This window comes from Biomphalaria glabrata, chromosome 11 (genome assembly GCF_947242115.1).
Source record: "Biomphalaria glabrata chromosome 11, xgBioGlab47.1, whole genome shotgun sequence".
NCBI lineage: Eukaryota > Metazoa > Mollusca > Gastropoda > Planorbidae > Biomphalaria > Biomphalaria glabrata.
The window spans coordinates 8,055,252-8,081,097 of record NC_074721.1 but is presented as its reverse complement, the minus strand read 5'-3'; the positions used below and the strand labels follow the sequence as shown (position 1 = coordinate 8,081,097).

The 25,846-nt window shown below is 35.7% G+C and overlaps 2 protein-coding genes across 2 annotated transcripts in view; one reads left to right on the top strand and one right to left on the bottom strand.

Moving 5' to 3' along the window:
• The window catches only part of LOC106064629 (mucin-17-like), a 78,149-nt gene extending 61,914 nt beyond the window's left edge, over positions 1 to 16,235 (top strand). The window contains exons 60-71 of the mRNA XM_056004299.1: positions 77 to 170; positions 366 to 379; positions 5,454 to 5,566; positions 6,041 to 6,099; positions 7,308 to 7,465; positions 7,667 to 7,763; positions 7,921 to 7,934; positions 8,133 to 8,280; positions 10,856 to 11,028; positions 11,515 to 11,567; positions 11,723 to 11,755; positions 14,655 to 16,235. Coding sequence (XP_055860274.1) covers positions 77 to 170; positions 366 to 379; positions 5,454 to 5,566; positions 6,041 to 6,099; positions 7,308 to 7,465; positions 7,667 to 7,763; positions 7,921 to 7,934; positions 8,133 to 8,280; positions 10,856 to 11,028; positions 11,515 to 11,567; positions 11,723 to 11,755; positions 14,655 to 14,675 — 977 coding nt within the window. The 3' untranslated portion in view covers positions 14,676 to 16,235. The remainder of the gene's footprint in view (positions 1 to 76; positions 171 to 365; positions 380 to 5,453; positions 5,567 to 6,040; positions 6,100 to 7,307; positions 7,466 to 7,666; positions 7,764 to 7,920; positions 7,935 to 8,132; positions 8,281 to 10,855; positions 11,029 to 11,514; positions 11,568 to 11,722; positions 11,756 to 14,654) is intronic.
• LOC106072529 (uncharacterized) lies at positions 14,887 to 24,076 on the bottom strand. The gene is made up of 3 exons (XM_013232915.2): positions 23,791 to 24,076; positions 22,578 to 22,728; positions 14,887 to 20,535 (listed from the first exon to the last, which is right to left on the bottom strand). The coding sequence occupies exons 2-3, from the start codon at positions 22,709 to 22,711 to the stop codon at positions 18,828 to 18,830; spliced, it is 1,842 nt and encodes a 613-aa protein (XP_013088369.2). The 5' UTR covers positions 22,712 to 22,728; positions 23,791 to 24,076; the 3' UTR covers positions 14,887 to 18,827.
• Positions 24,077 to 25,846: the final 1,770 nt, after the last annotated feature.

Here is a 25,846-nt window from a genome sequence, read left to right as displayed (position 1 = left end):
TATAAACCATTGTTTATACTAAGCATGTGATATTGGCTTCTACTTTAAATATTTTCTATTTACCTTTTTCTTTAAGTCAGCAATTTAACTTTATGTGAAATACGAGATGCTGTGGACAAATGCTTGGATACTGAATATTGTGAAGAAATAAATAGCACAGCTGTATGCAAGTAAGTAGGTTTATATGACGCAACCAGTAGTTAAAGAGAGTTAATAATTTAACTTTAACATTTAATTATACTTGTATTCTCCTTTTTATTTCTTTGTAAGTAATTCACTGTGATGTATAAACATCTCAATAGACCTTGTTTAAAATACTGAAATAGGCACATCAAAATCTAAGTGAAATGTATTTTATATTTCAGGGCTATTCCAATAAGTAAGTATGATAGTTCATTTATTTTAAAGTTTGACTGTGATTTTTTTTTCTTTTAAAGTTGTAAAGCATGATTCTGTTTTTTAAGTAGGCCTAAAATTAATTATAATGCTGTTCAACCAGCTCAGCTGTCTTTTCTTTGGATGATCCTTTATTCTTGTTTCCTCTTGAATCTTAAAGGAGGATTTTAAAGAGTGAGTTGTGTCATACAATAAAACCAGCTCAGCTTTCATTATCTCTTCACTGTATTGAAGAGTTCCTCCTTTTTGCCAGCCCGAGTGTTGACTTGTAAATGTACAATCTTGTTCACCTTCTTCACCTAAGAAAAGCTGGCTGGGCAGCTTGATTTCCTGCTATGGACAACTGCTGACCAGGAAGAATGGATGGTTTTAGAGTTCTTGGTTATGTGAACTGTTACAGCGCCCCCCTGTCACACTCAAGGGACCTCTGATGATGATATTTAATTATTTTATAGAATAATTTTTTTTTTAAATTTTATTTTCTTAATTACATTTGTATGTTAGGGTTACAAACCACAAGTATGTGAGAAGATTCTGGCAAGTTGTTGTCTAGGGATGGAATCCAACTATCAGTTCCCTAGATAGTTGGTTGATTGAACTTACATCATTTAAAAAAAGACATAGAAATGGTCACCCCCTGAAAAATCAATTCAATAACATCAATTAAATAAATTGCAAAAAATTAAATAGTTGTATAAAATGTTAAGGGATTTTCATCTAGCAGTTAATATTTTTTCAACTCCCCCAAAATACAAACTGAAATACTGGGATTAAGGATACAGTAAAACTTAAACTTGAAGATGGTGGCCAAATGAGAATTCTATAACAATATGAACCTGCCAACCCCCCCACCCCCACCCGGTGACAAAAAAATTGCTCTTTAGGGGTGCATTTTGCATCCACCAAACTTCATATACTTCTCCAGTCCTTAGAGAACAAAATATAACCCATTCTGACTATAAGGTAAGGATTTTTATATCCTTCCTGGTGACCCAACAAAATAGCGCCGACAAAACAGCGCATACATATATATGATGTGTATAAGTACCGATTTTAGTAAGTGAAAGTCCTGGGCATCATTTTTGTTGAGGTCTCTATCTTTTTTAACATTAATAGATCTAAAGGTATGTCATAATTACAGAGAAAGAGAGTATTTAAAAATTTTATCTCACTGTCCTTTTTCACCAATAACTTGCTGAAAAATATGATTTTGAAATGTAGTGACTCCTTTCAAGTGTTATTGTATAATCAGAAATCTTGTTCATCTGCAGCATCTCTCTTTGATCAAACAATGGCGTCTCTTGACCCAACATTGGCAAACTTGGGTGTGTCAGGATTAGTTAAGGTGGCGATCACATTTCTTTTACCGCCAAATGTGTTGTTTCATCTCAGGCTGTGACTGACCAATTCAATCATTAATTTTGTTATTTCCTGTCCGTCTTTGTCTAACACTATCACATAGATATCAAAGTTCAGGAGTGTCAATTTGGAGTGTAAGCCTAAAACAACTTACAAGAAAAGAATATAAACCCCACCTTCCTCTCATCTTGGTACATTCTTTTCCATGACAAAATCAGCAGTTTGTTTATTTCTTAAATTCCTGTATATATGTTACAAGTATGGATGTATCTTTGCGTGCTTTGGAAGTGCACTTTTGGAATTGAAATAAATCTTATATTTTGAAATTATCCATTTTAGGCTATTATAATTCAATCATAATGTTTACATATTTTTATTTTAAGATGTCCAAAGTATTTCCTGCAAAATGACTTAAAAATAAATGATAACATTTAAAAAGAAATATTTTTTCTCTATTCATATTTTACGATGTCTAAAGTATTTTTTGAAAAATGAAATGAAAATATTTTTCCAGCGCTATTTCGTTTGTGCTATTTAGTCCGTGCTATTTTGTCGGGGTACCATTCCTCCCCCATGATATAACAATTTTTTAAAATCCTTATTGGTGTGCACAGAATAAAACTAGACAGAAGTGTGGACAGAATAAAACTAGACAGAGGTGTGGACTGAATAAAACTAGACAGAAGTGTGGACAGAATAAAACTAGACAGAGGTGTGGACAGAATAAAACTAGACAGAGGTGTGGACAGAATAAAACTAGACAGAGGTGTGGACCGAATAAAACTAGACAAAGGTGTGGACAGAATAAAACTAGACAGAGGTTTGGACAGAATAAAACTTGACAGAGGTGTGGACAGAATAAAAGTAGTCAGAGGTGTGGACAGAATAAAAGTAGTCAGAGGTGTGGACAGAATAAAAGTAGTCAGAGGTCTGGACAGAATAAAACTAGACAGAGGTGTGCACAGAATAAAACTAGACAGAGGTGTGGACAGAATAAAACTTGACAGAGGTCTGGACAGAAAAAAACTAGACAGAGGTGTGGACAGAATAAAACTAGACAGAGGTGTGGACAGAATAAAACTAGACAGAGGTGTGGACAGAATAAAACTAGACAGAGGTGTGGACAGAATAAAACTAGACAGAGGTGTGGACAGTATAAAAGTAGTCAGAGGTGTGGACAGAATAAAAGTAGTCAGAGGTGTGGACAAAATAAAACTAGACAGAGGTGTAGACTGAATAAAACTAGACAGAGGTGTGGACTAAATAAAACTAGACAGAGATGTGGACTAAATAAAACTAGACAGAGGTGTGGACAGAATAAAACTAGACAGAGGTGTGGACTGAATAAAACTAGACAGAAGTGTGGACAGAATAAACTAGACAGAAGTGTGGACAGAATAAACTAGACAGAGGTGTGGACAGAATAAAACTAGACAGAGGTCTGGACAGAATAAAACTAGACAGAGGTGTAGACTGAATAAAACTAGTCAGAGGTGTGGACCGAATAAAACTAGACAGAGGTGTGGACAGAATAAAATTAGACAGAGGTGTAGACTGAATAAAACTTGACAGAGGTGTGGACAGAATAAAACTAGACAGAAGTGTGGACAGAATAAAACTAGACAGAGGTGTAGACTGAATAAAACTAGACAGAGGTGTGGACAGAATAAAACTAGACAGAGGTGTGCACAGAATAAAACTAGACAGAGGTGTGGACAGTATAAAAGTAGTCAGAGGTGTGGACAGAATAAAAGTAGTCAGAGGTGTGGACAAAATAAAACTAGACAGAGGTGTAGACTGAATAAAACTAGACAGAGGTGTGGACAGAATAAAACTAGACAGAAGTGTGGACAGAATAAAACTAGACAGAGGTGTAGACTGAATAAAACTAGACAGAGGTTTGGACAGAATAAAACTTGACAGAGGTGTGGACAGAATAAAAGTAGTCAGAGGTGTGGACAGAATAAAAGTAGTCAGAGGTGTGGACAGAATAAAAGTAGTCAGAGGTCTGGACAGAATAAAACTAGACAGAGGTGTGCACAGAATAAAACTAGACAGAGGTGTGGACAGAATAAAACTTGACAGAGGTCTGGACAGAAAAAAACTAGACAGAGGTGTGGACAGAATAAAACTAGACAGAGGTGTGGACAGAATAAAACTAGACAGAGGTGTGGACAGAATAAAACTAGACAGAGGTGTGGACAGAATAAAACTAGACAGAGGTGTGGACAGTATAAAAGTAGTCAGAGGTGTGGACAGAATAAAAGTAGTCAGAGGTGTGGACAAAATAAAACTAGACAGAGGTGTAGACTGAATAAAACTAGACAGAGGTGTGGACTAAATAAAACTAGACAGAGATGTGGACTAAATAAAACTAGACAGAGGTGTGGACAGAATAAAACTAGACAGAGGTGTGGACTGAATAAAACTAGACAGAAGTGTGGACAGAATAAACTAGACAGAAGTGTGGACAGAATAAACTAGACAGAGGTGTGGACAGAATAAAACTAGACAGAGGTCTGGACAGAATAAAACTAGACAGAGGTGTAGACTGAATAAAACTAGTCAGAGGTGTGGACCGAATAAAACTAGACAGAGGTGTGGACAGAATAAAATTAGACAGAGGTGTAGACTGAATAAAACTTGACAGAGGTGTGGACAGAATAAAACTAGACAGAAGTGTGGACAGAATAAAACTAGACAGAGGTGTAGACTGAATAAAACTAGACAGAGGTGTGGACAGAATAAAACTAGACAGAGGTGTGCACAGAATAAAACTAGACAGAGGTGTGGACAGAATAAAACTAGACAGAAGTGTGGACAGAATAAAACTAGACAGAAGTGTGGACAGAATAAAACTAGACAGAGGTGTGGACAGAATAAAACTAGACACAGGTGTGCACAGAATAAAACTAGACAGAGGTGTAGACTGAATAAAACTAGACAGAGGTGTGGACTGAATAAAACTAGACAGAGGTGTGGACTGAATAAAACTAGACAGAAGTGTGGACAGAATAAAACTAGACAAAGGTGTGGACTGAATAAAACTAGACAGAAGTGTGGACAGAATAAAACTAGACAGAGGTGTGGACTGAATAAAACAAGACATAGGTGTGCACAGAATAAAACTAGACAGAGGTGTAGACTGAATAAAACTAGACAGAGACAGAGATGTAGACTGAATACAAAATCATGAAGAAAAATGAAGTGCGCTAAACATGTTCAGTTCACTTTAGAATATAGTAGCATTGAAATGTCCTCTGGGTCATTAGACATAACAAAAACTTCAGCAACTCTTTTTTGACAGCATTATTGATAATGTGCCAAATATATACATAGTAATAGCCCCTTAAAATGCTACACTTCTCTTTCTTGACTCAAAGACAATCCTTATAAACATACACCTCAAAAATTGCTTTTGAAAATAAATGGCTTAAACCATAATTCTGAGCTAATACAAAATTACATTTATTTTAGGTAATAAATAATTTTAAATTAGAAGTCCAAGAACTTAATTTAAATGTTTTGAGACTTTAATTTTGATGAAATTTTGTCATGAATTTTTCAAGTTTTTTGAAGAATTGTAATAAGTTTTAAAATGTTTTATTTTGTATATAATTCATCAGAATGATTGCTAAGACTTTTACCTAAATTCACTTGCATTATTGGATGTATTTCAAATATCTTCACTTTTTTAGAAATTGTAGAGAAAAAGATGCAAGTCACATTTACTTTCAATGCCACTGCCATCAACTTAACTGACACTGCCAGCGAAAAGTACCAAACCTTGAAAAATGAAACAGAAATATATGTATGTGTATAGTTAGTTAGAAAAACATTGGAATAGTTATTTAACTATTTTACTATTTTTAAGAGTTATCTCTTTTAACGCTTTATTAGATTAGCTTTCATTGTGTACTTAATCATATAGAATGAACTCTGTAAGATTAGAATGCAATTAATAACCTGTTATAATAAATATTGGAGGGGTCACAGTGGGTAAGTGGTTAAGCGAATGGCTTCCGAACCTGGGATCCTGGGTTTCAATATCAATGAAGACTGGGATTTTGAATTTCTGGATTTTAGAACATCCCTGAGTCCACCCACACTAATGGGCATCTGACTTTGGTTGGGGAAAGTAAAGACGATTGGTCATTGTTCTGGTGACATGTTAACCATCGGTCATTGAAACAGATGACCTTAACTTCATCTGCCCCATGATTGCAAGGTCTGAAAGGGAATTTTTTTTTTTGTTAAATAAATATTGCACTCAATCTCTCTTCAGCTCTTTCAACACTTCAAGAATCTAACAGAACTGGTCAATGTCTCTGTAACTCATCTCAGGTTAAATATTTTTTCTTCTTTCTAGAGTAGAATTCAATGAGTACAGTAATTAGATTGTAGAACTTTGTTACATTATATTGTTATAATTTTCTCAACCAGGCCTTCTGTAAAAACTGCTCAACCCATTTAACACATGAACTTGACAACAAGTGTTCCAAATAACATTGTGGAGATTTAATAAGTAAATACATCACCAGCCAATACTACACAATTGGCTACACTAACTACAAATGTTTTGTTGTATTTAACAGAACTGTCTTACCAAACTCTTGTATATCTCTACTTCTGAACTCAAACAGCTACATTCTGGAGGATTCACATTGTAACACACAGTCCTTACTGCCCTTCCTAACACCTTATCTTTGGATGGCTATCTGGTCGTGCGGTTTGCGCGCTGGACTGTCATTCAGATTTATCGATGGTCCCGGGCTCAAACCCTGCCCGCTCCCATCCCCCGTCGTCCTGCAGGAGATTTGGACTAGGAAGTAATTATCTTCAACTCTGAAGGAACATCCGAAATATGTAAAACATTTTACATTTTATTATCTCTGGTCCATGAAGGCTTTTGATCACATAACCAAAACACAGGTCATATTTGTGTGTGTACTAGCAGCATTGTCCCTTGTTCATTGACAGCCATTGACTTGTGTGATTTGCCTGGGTCTTGTGTGTCTGTAGTTTGCACACACATTAAGCCTATCAGTTCACCACTAGTGTTACAACAATATAATTTGTTTGTCTGGAAACCCTTTTATCTGATTCTCAATAAATGCATTATCTTGTAATTTTGATAATGAATTTTAAAAATGACATCGCATTGACTTCTGTGCCATTGCCAGTCAATCATTATGTACAGTGTCTTCTTTCATTTTACCACAGACTTTCTCCTCTTCTCTATTGTTTGCTTACTAAGAAGTCTACAAAGAACTTTTGAGAATTAAGACTTTTAGTAAGCTAGATACAAAAAAATAGTTGTTAATCGTTTTTGGCATACAAATTGGTACACAGAAATCTCATGACCAAAGTATCTGCACCTGTACTTAAGATAATAAAATCAGATATAAGATGATAGTAATTGTCAATTAAAGAATCTTTTTAAAAACATTAAGAGGTTTTATCAAGTTAAAATAATATAATGTTAAGTTTTTTCAAGCAAATACTTTAATGATTGAAACAGTGTTTGTCTGATTTGTTTTATCACTGAACAGGTCTGGCAGTCTTGTTGTAGACTTTGTATTGATTTTGAAAAAAGAGCCAGATATTAACCAGTTCATACAAGTAGTGAAAATACTCTTAAGTCAAACCAACATAGACATTGGAGGTCAGAACGTTTCAGTGAGTGCAGTAAAAGTGAATGGAACAGAATGTAAGTATACAGTTTTAGAATAGATTTTAATTATAAGTAAAGCTTGAAATATTTGTTTAAAGTAATAATATTGTTTTGCACTTAATATGATGGAAACACAAAAGATTCCTTTGTATTTGAGTTTAGTAGTACACTTGAATAGTGTACAGTCATAAATATTGCAACAATCTTACAGTTCTTGTTTGGTGTTTTTAATTGTAGTATCTACCAACTCAACACTTTGTGATATCAGAGATAGTATCAAGAAGTGTAATAATTCTGAAGTTTGTATAATCAATGGTACAACAACCTACTGCAGGTAACCACTCCAAACCTTTGACCATTTCAACTTGACTACTACCTGAATCTATTCTACCCTCATTAACACTTGTGTCAAACAGTGCAACATGTTTCTAGACCCTTTTTTTTTATATTTCAAAGGCAATGTTTAAAGTGCAACTTTTCTTTTTTTTCAGCTCTGCTCCATCAAGTAAGTATTTGATTGTTTGCTGTGAACCAATTCTGTTAGTATTTTTATGTTCTAAATTTATGTATTGACAAATAATAGTATTTTTTTTTTAAATAATATCTTTATGTCTATTGACCAATGAAATGGTTTTGTTTTCTCCCATTAACAAAACAAATTAAAATGTAATGCTTCCTTGTTCCATTCTGAATGTGTCCACAGCATCAGATGACACCAACCTCATCATTGGATTGGCTGTTGGTATTCCACTCTTCTGTCTGTTGTGCGCTGTAGTTGCAGCTGTTGTTTGCCTTTATGCCAGAAGGCACAAAAAACACAGCTTTGGGCAAGGCAGCAATGATGATGAAAGGTATTTAAATTGTATGCTTATTCTAGTATATTGAACAGAGAGTTCTACATTTCAGAAAGGTAAAGTATTTCTTTTAAGCAGGTTTTAGTGGACTAACAACCTTTTTCATTATTAAGGTCACTTAATTATGTATTTAATGTCAAGTTCAATATTAGTATCTGCAATTGTGCTTATAAGTTACATTTACAGCATAATTTCTTTTTAGGTCTTTCTAAAATAATTTTTCAATATTTTTTTTAAGAAGAAATTTTCCTTGTATATCTTTTTTTAAATGGTCATTATTTGAAAAGTTTTCTTTAAAATATTCACTTACATAAACATTGGAGGGGGCTAAGTGCAAAAACCAAAGCTAGAAAGGCTTTAATCAGGGAGCTTCTCTATGCCGACAATGCAGCTATTTTTGCCAAATGTTACTCAGCTACAGAGCCTTGTTGACAAACTTATCGCTGCATGCAAAACCCAATTTTGCATAGTCTGTGTGATGAGCTTTCTGCTATAGATTAGTGAAACAAGATCTACCTATTCTTGGCAGGAAAAAAGAACTAATACCTTCTACTTCCAATGCTTCAGGCCTACCTATTCTTGGCAGCAAAAAAGAACTAATATCTTCCACTTCCAATGCTTCAGGCCTACCTATTCTTGGCAGGAAAAAAGAACTAATATCTTCCACTTCCAATGCTTCAGGCCTACCTATTCTTGGCAGGAAAAAAGAACTAATATCTTCCACTTCCAATGCTTGAGGTCTACCTTTTCTTGGCAGGATAAAAGAACTAATATCTTCCACTTCCGATGTTTCAGACGGATTCTCAACATAAGGTGGCAAGATAAACCAATGAGGAAGTACTGCTTAGAGAAGGGTGCCATAATAATAATAATAATAATTTTATTTATAAAGAGCTGTTAACAAACAAAATGTAGGCTCAAGGCGCTGTAATAACATTACAAACACAAACACCACAACAGAAATTAAAACTAATCTAAAAAAGTTTTAAACAAGTAGGTCTTAATGTTCTTCTTAAAAGTGGTATAGCATGATGTCTGTCTGAGATCAATGGGGAGTGAGTTCCAAACCTTTGGTCTGTGCACTGAAAAAGCCTGCAGACCGTAGCTTTTGAGGGAGAAACGTGGCACCACTAAAAGCGTTGAGTCCATTGAGCGCAGGGCTCTCTGGGGGACATATGGAGTAATCAGTTCTCTAAGGTACAGGGGCATCTCATTGTTATATATACACTGATGACAAAGTGTGGCGACCTTGTAATCGATTCTCGCTTTCACGGGAAGCCAATGGAGCATGTGCAAGAGCGTAGTAGCAGAATCTTGTCTAGTTTTTCTAAGTACTATTCGTGCGGCGTTGTTCTGTATACGTTGCAGTTTGGCTATTTTGTCATCAGGTATACCTGCTAGCACGGCATTACAGTAGTCAAGGCGGGAGAGTATGAATGCCACAGCTAGCGTTTTTGTTGACTCCGTTGTTAAATATGGTCGGATCTGGCCTAATCTACGCAGCTGCAGATAAAGACCCTTGCAGAGCTGACTTATGTGTGGATCGAAAGATAGTGTTGAGTCGAAGAAAACTCCAAGATTCCGCACTACATGGACATAAGGAAGCTGGCAGTTCGTAATAAAAAGAGAATCTGTGCTTTCAACTTTCGAGACGTTGTTCCGAGTGCCAATCTTAATTATTTCTGTCTTATCTTCGTTCATCTTGAGCTTATTTTCAACCATCCAATCGCTCACCCTTGCAACGGTACTACTGATTTTCTCTGCCAGATGCGACACCTCTGATGGTACTGAGGAATCTTATAACTGTGAGTCATCGGCAAAGAAATGGTATAGGATGCTGGTTGGCCGTATGATACCGCTAAGTGGATATGTATACATAGTGAACAGTACTGGGCCTAGAACTGATCCCTGGGGTACTCGGTACTTCAAGAGTAAGCTTGTTGATTCTGTTCCGTTAACAACGACACTTTGGGTGCGTTCAGTCAGGTAGGATCCAAGCCATTTTAGGACGATTCCTGTCATGGCAACTGTGCTGTTATCAGTAGTAGATGCCTTCCATATTTTTACAGAAGGTCAACATCCTGTATGGTGATATTATACATTCTGTATGGTGATCTACTAGACAGCAGGAGAGCTGTAGGGAACAGCAACAGTTGAGCAAAAGATTGATAAAGATAGATCCACATGGAGGGCAAGCATAAAGGTTGATTGCAGCGGACTCACACAGCAGAAGTAGAAAGAAGGGTGACAATGCTACATCATTAAGTGATTACAGATGCCAAACCTGTGACCACAGTTGTATATCATGGATTGGACTTTCATATCACATGAGAAGTTGCAAAGGGGAAAAATATCGTAGTGTGATGTAAAAGGCTACACAGCCTTAATCATTTTATTATTATAATAGGTATTTAGTTTAATATCTAAATTTTTTTTTTAGTTTGTAGGCCATTAATTTTGTTTCTGTGCAGCCTCTAAATTTATCTATTTATCAACTTATGGGTCATTCTAGATGGAATATGTTCAGGGTTACATATCTTGCCCTTTCCACTAATCTTGCTTTACTTTCCAGCTATTTTCACCAACCATTTGTCAAATCACTGGTCATGCGTGGGGACTGGGGATCTCACACTGGTTCTTACATACAAACCAAGCTCTCCACCAGCTCCAGTGAGGAGCAAGATTCTCATAAACACTATGACAACTACGAAGCCTCAACATGGAACTCAAGCAAGAATGCTGAAGGTATAATTTAATGTGGAAATGTAGCAAGTTATCTGACTTATGATGTTCATTTGTTGTTATAAGCCTATGTGCTCCAACTAGAAGCTGCCATTTTTTACAAAACAGCATTGACGTAGCTTAGTTTTTAATTTCTTCTCTCTTAAGTTAGTTTTGTTTGCATATTATAAAAGGTGATTTTTGTTTTGAATAATAGATTTTTATGGTTATGAGAGCTTTAAAAATTATTTTTTTAGCTTATTTAAGTAGCATTTTTTTGTGATAGCCTGTATCAATCAGTATAGACTTTTGTTTTGTTTAAGTATACATTTTTTTCTTTACAGTTATTAATTTGAATAGTTATAGCCAGCATTAAAATTATTTTAAAAGTTGATACATTAAAATTAATTAATTGAACATAATACTTAAAGATTTCTTATTTCAACTATATTTTAATCTCAAATTATCATGTGACACTTACTGGTTGTATTTTTTTTTTCTTTCTTGTAGATCCGAATAGGTTCACTTGGGATTTCTTATACAAAAGTTTGGAACCTAATAAAGTGAGTTCACATTGCTAATTACTAGTAAACAGAACTAGTGCACTAATTCTTAATCTAAAGTCTAAAACATAATGTAGTAGTAGTTTTAGAAGTATAATACTGACTGGATATTTTTCAATGTGTAACTAATACTAATACTCTCTGTTTTCTTACAGGAATTCCAAATTCCAAGACCAAATTTTCATTTAGTAAGTAGTTTGTCCTAAAATGTATTGGATTTTTTGGATATATTTTCAACAGAAGATACTACTTTGCTAAAATAATATTTAAGTAATAATTGGATTAAAAATAATAAAAATAAAATAAAAATAAAAATAAAATTAACATTAGATAAGGAAGCTTTAGAAAAAATGACAGCCCTACTTATCTTGGAGTCACCTATGACCCGAGACTAACCTGGAAAAACCAAATAGATAAAACACAGAGTAAAGGCATCCAGAGACTATCCCTCTTGAAAAAATTAGCTGGCACAGATTGGGGAGCAAATCACAACATCCTGAAAAAGACCTATACCAGTTATGTAAGACCTGTACTAGAATATGGTGCCACAGCATGGGGCTCAGCAGCCCAAACCAACCTTAGAAAAATAGACAAGGTTCAAAATATTGGTCTAAGGATAATGACAGGAGCAATCAAAACAACACCCATAAGAGCTATGGAGGAAACCGCTGCCCTGATCTCTCTGGATGAAAGAAGAGAAATAAAAATCCTTTCCCAATTCACAAAATTGGAAACCTTGGAGAGGCACCCACTCAGAACAAAAATCCACAAAACTGGCACAAAAAAACGTCTCAAAAGGACCAATTTCATACAGGAATCTCTAAACCTAAAAAAGAAACACCAACTTGAAAAAATTACTCTGGAATCCTCGATACACTATAATGAATCTCCACCCTGGGACGAAAGCCCTCTTCCTACTATAAGGGACCATATTGAAAACATAAAAAGAAAATCTGATTACAGACCAACAGAGCTCAAGGAAATAGTGAACTGTTTTCTACATACCAATTACCCTAGCAATCAGTGGATCAGAGTTTACACGGATGGCTCATCCCATAAAGCCACCACAAATGGAGGAGCTGGAATACTTATCGAATGGCCAGATGGAGGAAAACTAGAAAAATCCTTTGCAACTGGAGAGCTCTCTGACAGTCACAGAGCAGAAAGGGAAGCACTAGCACTAGCTGCTACCATGCTAGCAAATCATCCAAGTTCCCCTCACAGTCAGATTGTCTTTCTAACAGACGCGAAAACAACCCTCCAAAGCTTGCAAAACTCTGATTCCCCTTATATTAAAAACCTCAGAACAGCACTCACAAAGCTCAACCACAACAGCAAAAAAACTGTCATTCAATGGATACCAGCTCACATACAACTAGCAGGAAATGAGAAGGCTGACACACTCGCCAAGAGTGGGAGAACAAACTCACAAGTAAACTCTGCTCTCTATCCAGAAGAAATGAAGAAATTAATTGTAGATAAAATAAATGAGAAATGGACGAGCTCCCATCCAAATCACAAGAAAGATGATGCTTACTATAAGCTATCCCGACAAGACCAACGTCTAATCTTTCGACTCAGGACCGGACACAACAAAATGCGACAACACATGTTCCGGAAGCTCAAAATTGGAACCAGTGAAATCTGCCCTTGTGGAGTATCACCAGAAAATGCAGACCACGTCCTCCAAAACTGCTCTCTCTACCAAGAGGCCCGTATAAGACATTGGCCCCAAATCACCCCAACAGAAAGAAAACTATATGGAGAGCTCCCTGATTTGGAAACCACTGCGCAGTTCATCTCATGTATTGGTCTAGTCATATGAACACTCCAACATTACAATGAGAACGATGAAGAAGAAGAAGAAGATTAAAAACCCAATAGATGTAACGTTTGTTTTCCTCAAGTTTTACATGCCAAGATAGAAACCATCATTTTAAAAAGTGGAATGTTTTAAGCAAAAGAAATATTTTGGATTTCACATTACAGAGAAGATGTCACAAAGTTATTAACTAAAATAAACCCATTTCTAAAACTGATGGTCTTGTGACTAAATCTAATAAATAACACTGTTTCTGCTGAACAATACATTGACCAACTTGTTTTGTTACTTGCTTCATAAACACATCACAGCAATTTGATGCAGGTTAACATGGAAAGTAAACTAGTTTTAATGCACTTTTGAATTGAACAAGATTTCTAGTGCTTGATCATTTGGGCTTTTACTGTGCTGTAAAAGTAAAATTGTTAATTTGTTGTGCTTGAGCTTTAGTTGTTGTTTTTTTTTTTAGTCTCAGTAGCTCACTGTGGTGTTAGTATGCATGGCATCTTAACCCCTAATGGTATATTCTAAATTGATGGATGGGTGCTTGGTCATGCAGTTTGTATGCTGGACTGTCTGTCAGATTTATCAATGGTCCCAGGTTCAAACCTTGCCCACTGCCATCCTGCAGGAGGTTCGGACTAGGATGTAAATGATCTTCAACTCTGAAGGAACATCCGAAACATGTAAAACGAATAAACAAACATTTGAGTTCTGGACAATTGATTTCATGGGGAGGTTTAACTAAACAGCAATACAATGTTAGTCTGGTTTAGGGTGAGGAAAGAAATAGTTAATGGCTGGCTATCTATTGAAAGTATCCAAATTTTTATTAACTAAGGAATGATAAATCAAGATCGAAATAACAGCTTTAGCTCATTGGTAAAAACTTTGTCAGAGTGTTAAGTAACAACTGGTCTTTAGCTGTCATCTTTATTAGGTTAGTTGGAGAATTTGTGACATGCCTGAGTTCAACTAACTTGAATGCTTACCAAATATCTTTTGTAATATATATAGGCCACAGTAAAAACAAAGATTGTTGACAACTGCCATCTTAACCTTATGATTCCTTAATGGAATTTATTTATTAAGAAAAAGTCTTTACTCCCACACAGTTCTAAAAGCTAAAAATGTCTGAGCCACATTAGCTAAGTTTTTATCCAATGGAAAGATATATTTTTCATGATACGTCAAATATATTGAAATAGTACATTGGAAAAGTAAATAATTTTGTATTAATTATGATGTCACATCTTCCATTGCAGGGTCACACTTCAGATATATAGATCCACCATCCACCTTCTTGTGGGTCGCATTGTTTCTCTGAGATGAATTCATTTACAATCTACAATATTTTAGTCTCTAAAGACATGTACATTGAATTGAATGCTGGTCTACTTCTTGAAGTATCTCCAGGCTACCTAGCAAGAAAATTATAATTTGTAATTCAAATTGAATTTCACTGCTCTGTGTATAAATTATTAAGTAATCTCCATATTATTTTACTGTTTTTGTATGACATGTTTACAGTATACACAACTATATTATTCCAGTATAACATTTTAGTGTTGTTTAGTCCTCACAGGCAACTATTTTATTGTAAATGAAATACTTACAACAATTTTTTGACATTTCTTTTTCCTTTACATCATATATTTTTTTTAACCATATCATTTAATCTTGTTATAATTTAATTATAAAACTAATGGGAAGTAACCATATTGCTCAGTTTCATTTTAAAATTTATTTACTTACCAGACATTTCTATCTTAATATGACATCTTTCTTTTATATTCAGTTACAACTGGAAATTGCAGTAGTGAAGTTTTAGTTTTTATTTACATTCTTCTTTGCCAAATTGTGCATTATGTTTCTATCATTTGTGGACATTTACCTCTGTTAATGTTTCCTAGTATTTATTTATTTAATGTCACATAGATTCTAACCCTCCTTTCAGAGATGCAATGGTGCTAACCTAACAGTGGAGAAACTTTTTTTTTTGTTGGTTAACCAATGTTTTCAACTGGACATTTGATTCGGTGGTTGATAATGTACCATAAGAATGCTTGAACTAAAACATAGACGTAACCCTTTTTGAAACTCTAAAATAGTTTTCCCATGAATTAGCATAGAATATGTATTGATTTTTTTTGTTTTTTTTTAAATCATAGTGCTACTCACCTAAATTTAATTGGCCAGACAGGCTACAGTAACAAAAACACTAAGAGTTATAATCATTTGAGTTTAGGAGGAAAGAGTTGATTCCAAAGACTTGTAAACATTTAATAATTTATATACCCTCAAAATAAATGTTGTTTTTTTAAGAAAAGTATTGCTGTATTAATGATTTGTGCTCATTTAATGTAAACATAAACTATCAATGTTTTATGCATCCCTCAAACTTTTCATTTTAATGGTAAATATTATTTGTTATATAATTGGATCAATGCCTTAATTTATACTGTGAAAAACTATTACAAAAAGTGACTAACTATATTTATTATATTTTTGGGGGAAGGTAAACTTGTTGTATAGAACATGTTTCTGACATAGTGATAATGTGTCACACTTTTAATGTTGTAACTGTGTAACATAAATACTGTATGGTTAAAGCAAATTGAATACATTTGATAGTAGTTGTGTTGAAATATGCTGATAATTTAACTTCCATTTCAAGTGTTTAAATCATGAGTTGACAAGTATTGATCTATCCATGAGATGTAAAGTATAGATACCGATGGCAATACAACATAGTACATAAAATTGCTCATATTTGATTGTTATAAACATTTATAATTCAAAAATTGTTGACATTGTTGAATAAAAATATATATTGTAATATCTAATGATTTTTTTTTTTAGTTTTTTTTTTCTAAAATCAATCCACATTACACAAAAAAATTACTTTTCAAAAAAAAAAACCACAAGTAAAAAAACATAAAAAATGAAAAAAAGAAAATTTAAAAAAAAGGAACAAAGTTAAAACCTGAGTGCAATGTGAAACAAGAAAGTTACAAATTCTTAAAGCTCTGGCCATGTATAGTTCAAAATAATAAAGTCAAATTGCTGATTGTAGAATATGGCAACTATTTGAATAGTTCTAGACTGTATGTCACACTACTACTTAGAGCTAACCAAAGAATAAACAGTATTAAGAGAAGATGGACATGATTGTCATTAGTACTACTGCAAAGCAGTCTGATATACTTATCAATAAAGCTTTATTATTTCAACTATTTAAAAGCCTTTGTTCATCTAAGTCAAATGGTCTTGAAAGCAGTGTAATGAAAGCACACATGTCCTTTCAAATATCTAATCACAAGATTATTAAGCTTACACTTTATTGTCTGGTTTTGTTCTGTTGTTTTTTTTTAACCCTTACGTTCTAAAGAGTTCTACATTCCAATCAAACACACGAGTAAGTTTGATCAGTTGGTGATCTATCAGAAGATGTTCTGATGCGAACAACTACCTGACAACGTTTTGAAACAGTTGTTGAAACAGACTATCAGATTCTGAACTTTTTATAATGATGGACGATCCTATTTCAATTAATAACAGTCCCTTTCAATTATATCTTTTAGAAATAAGATTCATTGATCACGAGCGATTTAACCATGGACCTCATTCACCAATAGTAAACTAACATTTTGCCAAGTGGTTCTCTATATCTTCTATACAAATTACGCAATCCATAAAGGCTGTCACGTGATACGTAATTTTCATTGTTTTATCAATGCTTTCACGTGGCTAAATGTTGTTTGTTTACGATTGGTGAATGAGGTCCATACAATAGAATTAAAACTTTTAGTGTCTACAACCTATTCCATGTGCATTTTTATAGGTCATAGGTTGATTGAATTTTAGGTTGCCTTTTTTTTTTTCGTTAGTTAGGACTTCCTTCTATATCTACCTTTTGATTTATTTCAATCATGGAAAGTTGTATATGTATTCAATTTATGAAAGAAAAAACAAACTTTATAATGTATAGGACGCATTCCTATATTATATGCCGATTATTTTATACTCTATGGGGCTTATACAAAGTGCAATGACCTAGATCTTCCAAGTGACTACATACACAATTGCTTGAGATCTGTTTCAATATGTCCGACATCGATCAAAGCCAGTTGAAGATGTAGGATACGTAAGTCTTGATAATGTTTGCTAAAGGTTGACAATCGCGGTGTAGTCAAATATTTGCACGTGATACACGGGTTATGGGCCTTTTCCCTTCTTCAGAGAAATGCATTTTTTTTTCTTTGCTGTGTTTTATTTTAGTATTTTTTCTGCCGGATTCCTCTCCCCTTATATTAACACACCTTCTTTCCCTTTCTTCAAAATGGGTGCAAAGAGGTAGATCCAGTCCGTGTATTGCATGTCTCAATCTATGTGAGACTGTTATTATTACATTAAAATCAGAATATCTCTGTAAACAAAACACACAAAAAAATACCCGTTTCTTTCTATGAGGGCATCTTTAATATCTTTGGCATTCGATTGACGAGAGATTTATGTGGCCGCAGCACAAAAACCAACCGCCTTTACTTTCTCAACGCATGTCATGTCCCTATTAGAGCTTGGGGAACTCTGGGGTGCCATAAAGATTCTTAAATTTAAAAGCCCAACCATCAACGGGATTCGAACTCAAGCGGGACCTTTGACATAGGAGGTCACGGGTCAATAACCCTCAGTGTGAAAGTCAATCATAGTGATAGAAATGTTTCAGTTTTAGAATGGTTTTAGAATGGTCAATGTAAAGTTTCCATTTCAGATCTTGCGATCTAAGGGGCAGACGATGCTAAGGTCATCTAATTCTAGGGCCAACGGTTAACGAGCAGGGTGTCATGTGGCCAGCACAACGACCAACAGCTTATACTTTCCCCAACTAAAGACAGGTACCCACTAGAGTTGGGTGGACTCGGGGGTGAAATCAAGATCCCAGTCTTCACCAAGATTCGAACCCAGGACCCCAGGTTCGGACGCCAAGTGCTTAAACACTCAGCAACCGCCCTCCCCCCCTGAGTTTTAGAATAACGTTGTGTTAATTAATAGCAATGTAGGCTACTTGACCTAAATACTGCTAATAAACCTAACGTTTAAAACATGTATGTACATCAATAACAATAAGCTCTTCCTTAGAGGCTGAAGAGAACAATTTCATTGCCTATGAACTCCAAAGAGACTGTCGAGTCTGATCTTTTATTGGGAAAAAAAACAACTATTTCTTTTAGGGCACGTAATGACTGGGTCTCTTGCCCACAAGCATTTGCTCTTTGTTTTTTGTCTGTCGGCTCTCCTCTTCGCCTCGTAGCCTAAACACCAAGACCACAATATGAAGAGCGATCACGAGATAGTTCTGACAGTGAGCAGGGAGGATGATTAAAATGGTAAACAAAAAATTGGCAGCTTCATTTTCTCGTCTCTTACTCGTTTCCTCAGAGACCCTTACTGTACACATTCTGAAACGATCGATTAAGTTCATTGAGTCTTGAATATGGGAAATTGGTTGTAAATTTATTATTCATTGAATTATTTTCCTCAGTATATCCGTCTATGTCACTGGGATGTTTCCTGACTATGTATTGAAACGAGCCGTCTGCTGAAAGGGTCTCGCATCCCGAGCTGTTACTCTGAGATTTGTGGCTTTCATTGTATACTGTTGTGTCAGAACTTTTGTCTGAAGCATACTGACCTATATCGCTGTGTGTGAGATAGAAATATTTATCCTTGAACTGAATCATCTTTGTTGACCTTGATGTTGAAGACGGATCTTGTGCTACTGCCAGCGTGACGACAGAGTAAGGTCTCACACTGCTGACTCTCACACTGCTGACTCTCACACTGGTGTTAGGTCTTACTTCTAGATCAGAATTCATAGTTTCTTCCGTCGACGCTTCCTCACTGAAACGATCGATCGTGTCGTAGATCGAAGCGTCGGCATCACCTGGTTTATGTTTCGATGTAGGCCTAGGTCTACTGCTTCGTGGACGTAGGAGTTCTAGACTCGTTGAAGTTGAGTTGGATTTGGGATTATCTTGGTGGTAGCTGTTTCCAGGAAATGATTTCCTGCTGGAAATATTATATGGCTGTAGATCTGCTCTGGGCAAAGAAGAAGGTCTGATTGTAGAATAATGTCCCGTATCACTGTTTGATGGTTTTGTCTTCACAGGAGTTCCAATGCCACCATTAAGATTGTAGATCTCAAGTGACTCAGTCTCTGCCTTTCGTCTTAGCCGTTTTCGGACTAGATAATATATTACAATTGAGAAAGTCAACAGTAAAATACCAATGACAGTACATAGGATTATAATGATAGTTCTGCTTTTTGGTGGATTGTTTGTACGATCTATTTGAAATGGAGTTACTGCATATGTTGTTACTGGAGTTAGGGTGAAATAAGTAAACGACATTTCCGGGTTACTTTTGGAAGTACTCTCGTTAGTAAGGAGTGATGTGCTTTGTGTGGCAATGACAGACAGTCTAGACAAAGATAGTGTAGGTGTAAATGACGTAATCAAATATGGTTTGGTGTTCGTTTCAAAATACTCATTTAATTCACTTGTAGGCCTAGATAGTAGGGCGACACTGGTAACTAAAACCACATCGCTTGGAACAGTTGTAGAAATGGTAGTCAAGTTTCCAAGTAAAGTTGGTACATTATGGTCATTGATTAAACTACTTGGCCAACTCAGGTACAAGCTTGATTCACTTGTCAAGCCAGAGCCTCTGAACGAGATCATTCCAGTGGATTCAAGTATCTCATTCATACTTTGTAGATCTATCATGTTTCTAGTAATGCAGTCTCCTTGTAAATGTGTAGAATTGACAAACGTGACGATGAAACTTGTATTACTTATCCAGCATAGTAATAAATTAAAGCCCTTGACGCCCACATCAAAGAAACAAGTTTCATTTGTAGGTCTAGCGGTGCAATTAATTCGCCAAAATCGCAAATGAGGCTTTGATGTAGAGGCCAACTCCAAACTGCAGTGTTTCATACAATAATGATAATTTGGTAATGACACGTTAAAAGTGGCTACAGTACTTCCGGCGTTAGGATTTAGTGTTAAATTGAAAACTTCATAATCCTCTGTGGCCATGCTACAGGAACATCCTGTGGTGCATGCCAGGCAGTCGTAAAATCTGTGAAAGAAAAAAAACAACTTTTTTTTTCAGTCCAATTAAAACACCAAATGGGCACTACAAAATGGATAATTAAAGTGCTTTATTAATTATGTATGCATTAGAACTTTGGTATGACTCTTTAGATCGTAAGAAAGAAATGTAGTCATTTAAAAATATAAATATTCTAGTGAAATTAATAGTGAAGGAACGACATTATTGGGTTTGATTAGGATATATATATATAGTTCGTCCATCGTGGTTCGATGATGACCACTTTGTCATCCAGGGGGCTGAGGGCTTTGCACTGGGGTTTTATGCCTCCTCATGTGGCTGGTAAGACCTATGTGAGCCCGGAATGTTTTGCCGCACACTGGGCAGGTTATTCCAGCTGGAGCTAGTGTCGTTTGTCTTGCTTTTCTTTTCTGGCGTTTTTCTTTTGCCAGTGTTGTTCTTTTTTCCTCAGCAACCTGTGCGCCAGTTTTCACAGCGCGACGCCATGATGCTCTGTCATGTGCCTTGTCTCCCAGGTGCCTGGGTCTATGCTAAACGCCTTCAGAGAAGCTTTGAGGGTGTCCCTGAAGCGCTTTCTTTGACCACCTTGCGAGCGCTTTCCTTCGCTTAGTTGGCCATACAAGAGTCGTTTAGGGATGCGGTGGTCTTCCATTCTGTAGACGTGACCTGCCCATCGCAGCTGGGACCGTATCAGGATTGTGTGGATGCTTTGCAGACACGCTCTTCGAAGGACTTCTGTATCTGGTATTTTGTCTTGCCATTTGACATTTAGTATTTTTCTCAGACATGTCATGTGGAAGTGGTTTAGTTTCTTTGCGTGTTTACTGTACACTGTTCATGTTTCTGAGGCATAGAGCAATGTAGGGAGGATGACGGCTCTATAGACCCCTAGATTTGTGTTTGTGGTGATACCACGTCTGTTCCAGACATTTGTAGACAGTCTGCCATAGGATGCACTGGCCTTGGCGATACGCAGGTCGATTTCACTTTCAATTTTTCCATTTCTGGAGAGTGTGCTGCCAAGATATGTGATTTAGTCCACTGCCTTTATATCCTGTCCATTTATAGTAATGCTTGGATCCGAGTAGGCTTTCCCAGGAGCAGGTAGATGTAAGACTTCAGTCTTGTTCGTATTGATGGTAAGGCTAAAGTCTGAGCATGTTCTTGAGAAGTCACTGACGATGCTCTGCAGATCGTTTTCAGAGCAGGCATTTAGGGGACAGTCGTCAGCAAATAGCAAGTCCCTGATTACTGCTGATTTTGTTTTTGATTTAGCTTTAAGCCGCCTCGGGTTGAATAGGCCACCATCAAATCTGTATGTTATATTTATCCCGTTGTTTTCTTTATTTGTGAATGCATCTGTCTGCATAGCGGAGAACATGATACTGAACAGTGTAGGTGCTAGGACACAGCCTTGTTTTACCCCGTTTAGTGTTAAATTGAAAACGTCATAATCCTCTGTGACCAGGCTACAGGAACATCCTGTGGTGCATGTTTGGGTTTGATTAGGATATAACTAGATCTAATAACTAAACCAGGACCGGTCTTAGGTAATTTAATGCTCTAGGCGATTTGATCTTGGTGGTCCAAAATGAAATAGAAAAAATAAAAACCGAAAACATACAACTACGTTTTTCGTTTGCGTTTTGATACAACAGTCTTAAATTTAAAAATTCGAAAGTTTCACTAACAAAAAAAAACGAAGAAACAAAAACGTCCTCTAACACATTTCTAACGAGTAGATCTAGACGTGAATAAAACTTGAATCAGAGTAGAGCCTTAGAGCTAAGGTAGAAGACATATAGCCATGGAGCTCTTCTATGATTGAGATTTGATCCAAGTTTCGCAATTTTTAATTCGATTTTTTTTTCATTCCTCGGCGAGGCCTGCGCCAAACGTGGCCCTAGGCGGCTGCCTAGTTTGTATCATACCTAAGGCCGGCCCTGACTTAATGAATCTAGTTGCCAGTCATATCTTGATGAAGCTTGTTTTAGAATAGGAAGAAGAAGTGATAATGTAAACAGACACTCTCATAGAAATAGTCTTACTCTGTAAATGAGCTGCGATTAAAATTGATGACCAATGGAGTTGGTGAGTGCAACTGATAAAATACATCACTAGACGACGTCAGCCTCAGGTAAAGGTTTAACAATACACACACACTAACTCGTTTAGGTTCCATGAAATATGTAGATCTACCTGAAAAAAATACAGATGGAGAAAAATGTTTTTTCAAAATAACAGTAGGTCTCATTATTATTGGACGGTAATCACCTGGATTGAGAATTTAAGTATACATATAATAAACATCTTCTTGTGAATTATAACAAATATTTTTTTAATGAGTCTAAATCATCACATGATAGATTATAACGTAAGAGAATGATTTTACATTTTCGCTCTACAGTGGATAGTCACTATTTTGAAAATAAAGCCTCTGAGGTGTAAAGTTATGTTATTTTCAAATCTCTGTAGCATGGAACTAAAATAAAAAGAATATTGGTGGGTCCTTTTATTATCTCGTTGATATATCTACGGGTTGTGTGGCTGAGAGGTCAAAAACCGCATGTCTACGATTTGGGGACCTAATAATAGGACTTGAGGTCGAATCCCGACTCGAGCAGAGTTGTTTTTCCTGAGCGCATAATGGCATCACGAAAACCTTCTCCCAGATATCTCTTCACCCAATGATTCACATGATTGCACTGAGCTTGCTATAAGCATGAAAGATGTTCTTTAATTCCTCATGCTCAATATAAAATCAATTAATAATGATAATTATGTATATGATCGTTTATTTCTGTACACATCTTTCTAAAGTACTAACTGATATAGTAGGCTGCACTTTTGATAAGGTTGAAGTTATTGAAACTACGTAATTAAATAGATAGGATGTAATTATCTTCTTTTTTGACCTAACGTCCGTAGAAAATAAGATAAAAAGATATGATCTTCAAACCGCTTGCAGTAAGATATGCTAAATAATTTTACTATTAAAGTACCAAAAATACAACATAACTGTATAATAATTTATTTGACTTCTAAATACGTAAATTGGCAAAAGTTTAAAATATTTTTTTTAAACAGAAATATTTACTTAATAGGCCTATGTAGGCAACTTTAGAATCTAGATCTAGCATGTTTACTTGATGCTAATACAGAAATGTCATAAATAAGTTTCGACAAAATGATCATTCCATTATTTTTTTAAATGTATGTTTAGTGTGATTGCAATAAATAAAAAATATATTTTACACTTACTTTGTATATATAAAGAAAAGCAAACACTAGTAGTTCCTGGTATTACTTTCCTATTCAACTGAACTAGACTATATACAATGAGCTAATCCAAACCTCGCTACACACTAAGATGAAATCTTTGTAGAGCGACATAGAGTGACATATTTCATTATCTCGAACATAGTTACCTTTTGCAAACTGAACAAATATTTTAATTTTAACCCGCCTGCGTGACGCAGGAGGTATTCAGAGGCTGATGTGTCTCATCAATACACAGTTAAAGTAAAGTAAGGTTCCCCTTTCAGACCTTGCCATCCATAAGGCAGAAGAATAGAAAAAAAAAAGATAACAACTAACTCACTAACTCAGATGTGGCCCCATAAGATGCACCTATAGGTCATTTGTTAGGTATGAAATGCAAAAGTACAAACTTCCTCTCTCGTGACCCACTTATGTGATAATGGATCTCTTGATCAAACAAAGCATTAGGGTTTATTAAATGAAAATTCTGTAAATCAAATAAGAACATAAAACTAAAATGTTATTCAACCTTGGTTAGGCCAACAATAGAATATGCATCCTCCGTTTGGGACCTCTCAACTCAAGAAAACATTAAGAAACTGGAACAGACACAAAATAGAGCAGTGAGATTCATAACAAATGAATATTCACATTTGACTAGAGTAACACCTTTAGTAAAATCACTAAGTTTAGAAAGCCTTCAGGATAGAAGACTGAAAAGTAAAGTAGGAAATATACATAAAACACTGAACCATAATCTTCAAATACAAAAACAAAATCTAATAAAATACTCAGAAAGACACAAAGATAAAGGCACATTCCTCGTCCCATATGCTAGGACAAATTTGTACAAACACTCCTTCTTCCCTAGTGCTATTAGAGCATGGAATGGGTTGCCTGAGCTAGCCAGGTAAACCAGTGACTTGGCAGAATTTAAGTCGTTGTTTAACATGCAAGACTGAATGCATGACGCGTAGGACGTAACCATCTTCTTTTTGAAGTAACATCTGTATTACATAAGATAAGATAAGAATATCTCTAATGAAACGTTTCTCCGTTTGTTTGAAGTGACATAAAAAATAAATAATAATGTGGGACTCTGTCTTTAATGAGTCAAAACATCGTTTTTTTTTAAACAGTTGTAAAAGTTGTTTTCCACAGGCGGTCTACTTAAGTTTTCTTTTCGTCTTTTTCGCCTGTCTTCAATCAGAGCTTCTATTTGGGTCTCAACTCTTTGTCCCGCGGCCTTTGTGAAAGCTCCCCAGCTGTTTCTTTCAGTGGTCATCTGGTGACAGCTACTTTCCTCTATTCCAGTAAGGGTGAAATGGTGCCTGAGTGGACCTTTATAGCGTTTATAAATACCCGGGTGTAATATGCACGTAGACCTACTATGACTTATTGGACAACGCTTATGGCCACTGTGATGTCATTTACAATTACTTGGACATCACTGGGCTACTTTTATGTATGCTGAGCTGTTTGCTGGGACTACAACAAATTGAGAACTGCTTGTGTCAGGCAAAGACAGATTATAAGACCGCCGCATATCCAATAGGACTCTTCGGATTTTTCAAACGTAGGCCTACATTTGTACAGATAAACAAAGATGATTGTGTGGTATTAGGTGTTACTTATCAAAACGTCAGGCGATAGCGTGCTGGATCAAAATGATTTATGAAACAATCGACTCTTTAACTCTTTCTCTCCTGAGGGATGTTGAGTTTGTAAACTTTAATTTGTGCTATATAAAAAGGGTGTGCGTTTTACTATACCAATTATAACATTTTCTGATCAAAAGAAAACCATTATTGAAGTTTAAACGTAACAGGCTTGTTAAATAAAAATGGGAAAAATGTATACTTTTTTTTTGAACGCGGAAAATAATTACGGAGAGTTAAGCATTGCCCTCAACACTGATGCGCTTCCTGGTCACAGCCACATTCTTATACGCTTGTGAATCTTAGACTCTGCCGATCTCGCGGGGGGGATCTTAGCAATGAAATTGTGATGCTACACGCAAATAGGTCCCAGGTATCACTTACAAAGACCGCATCAC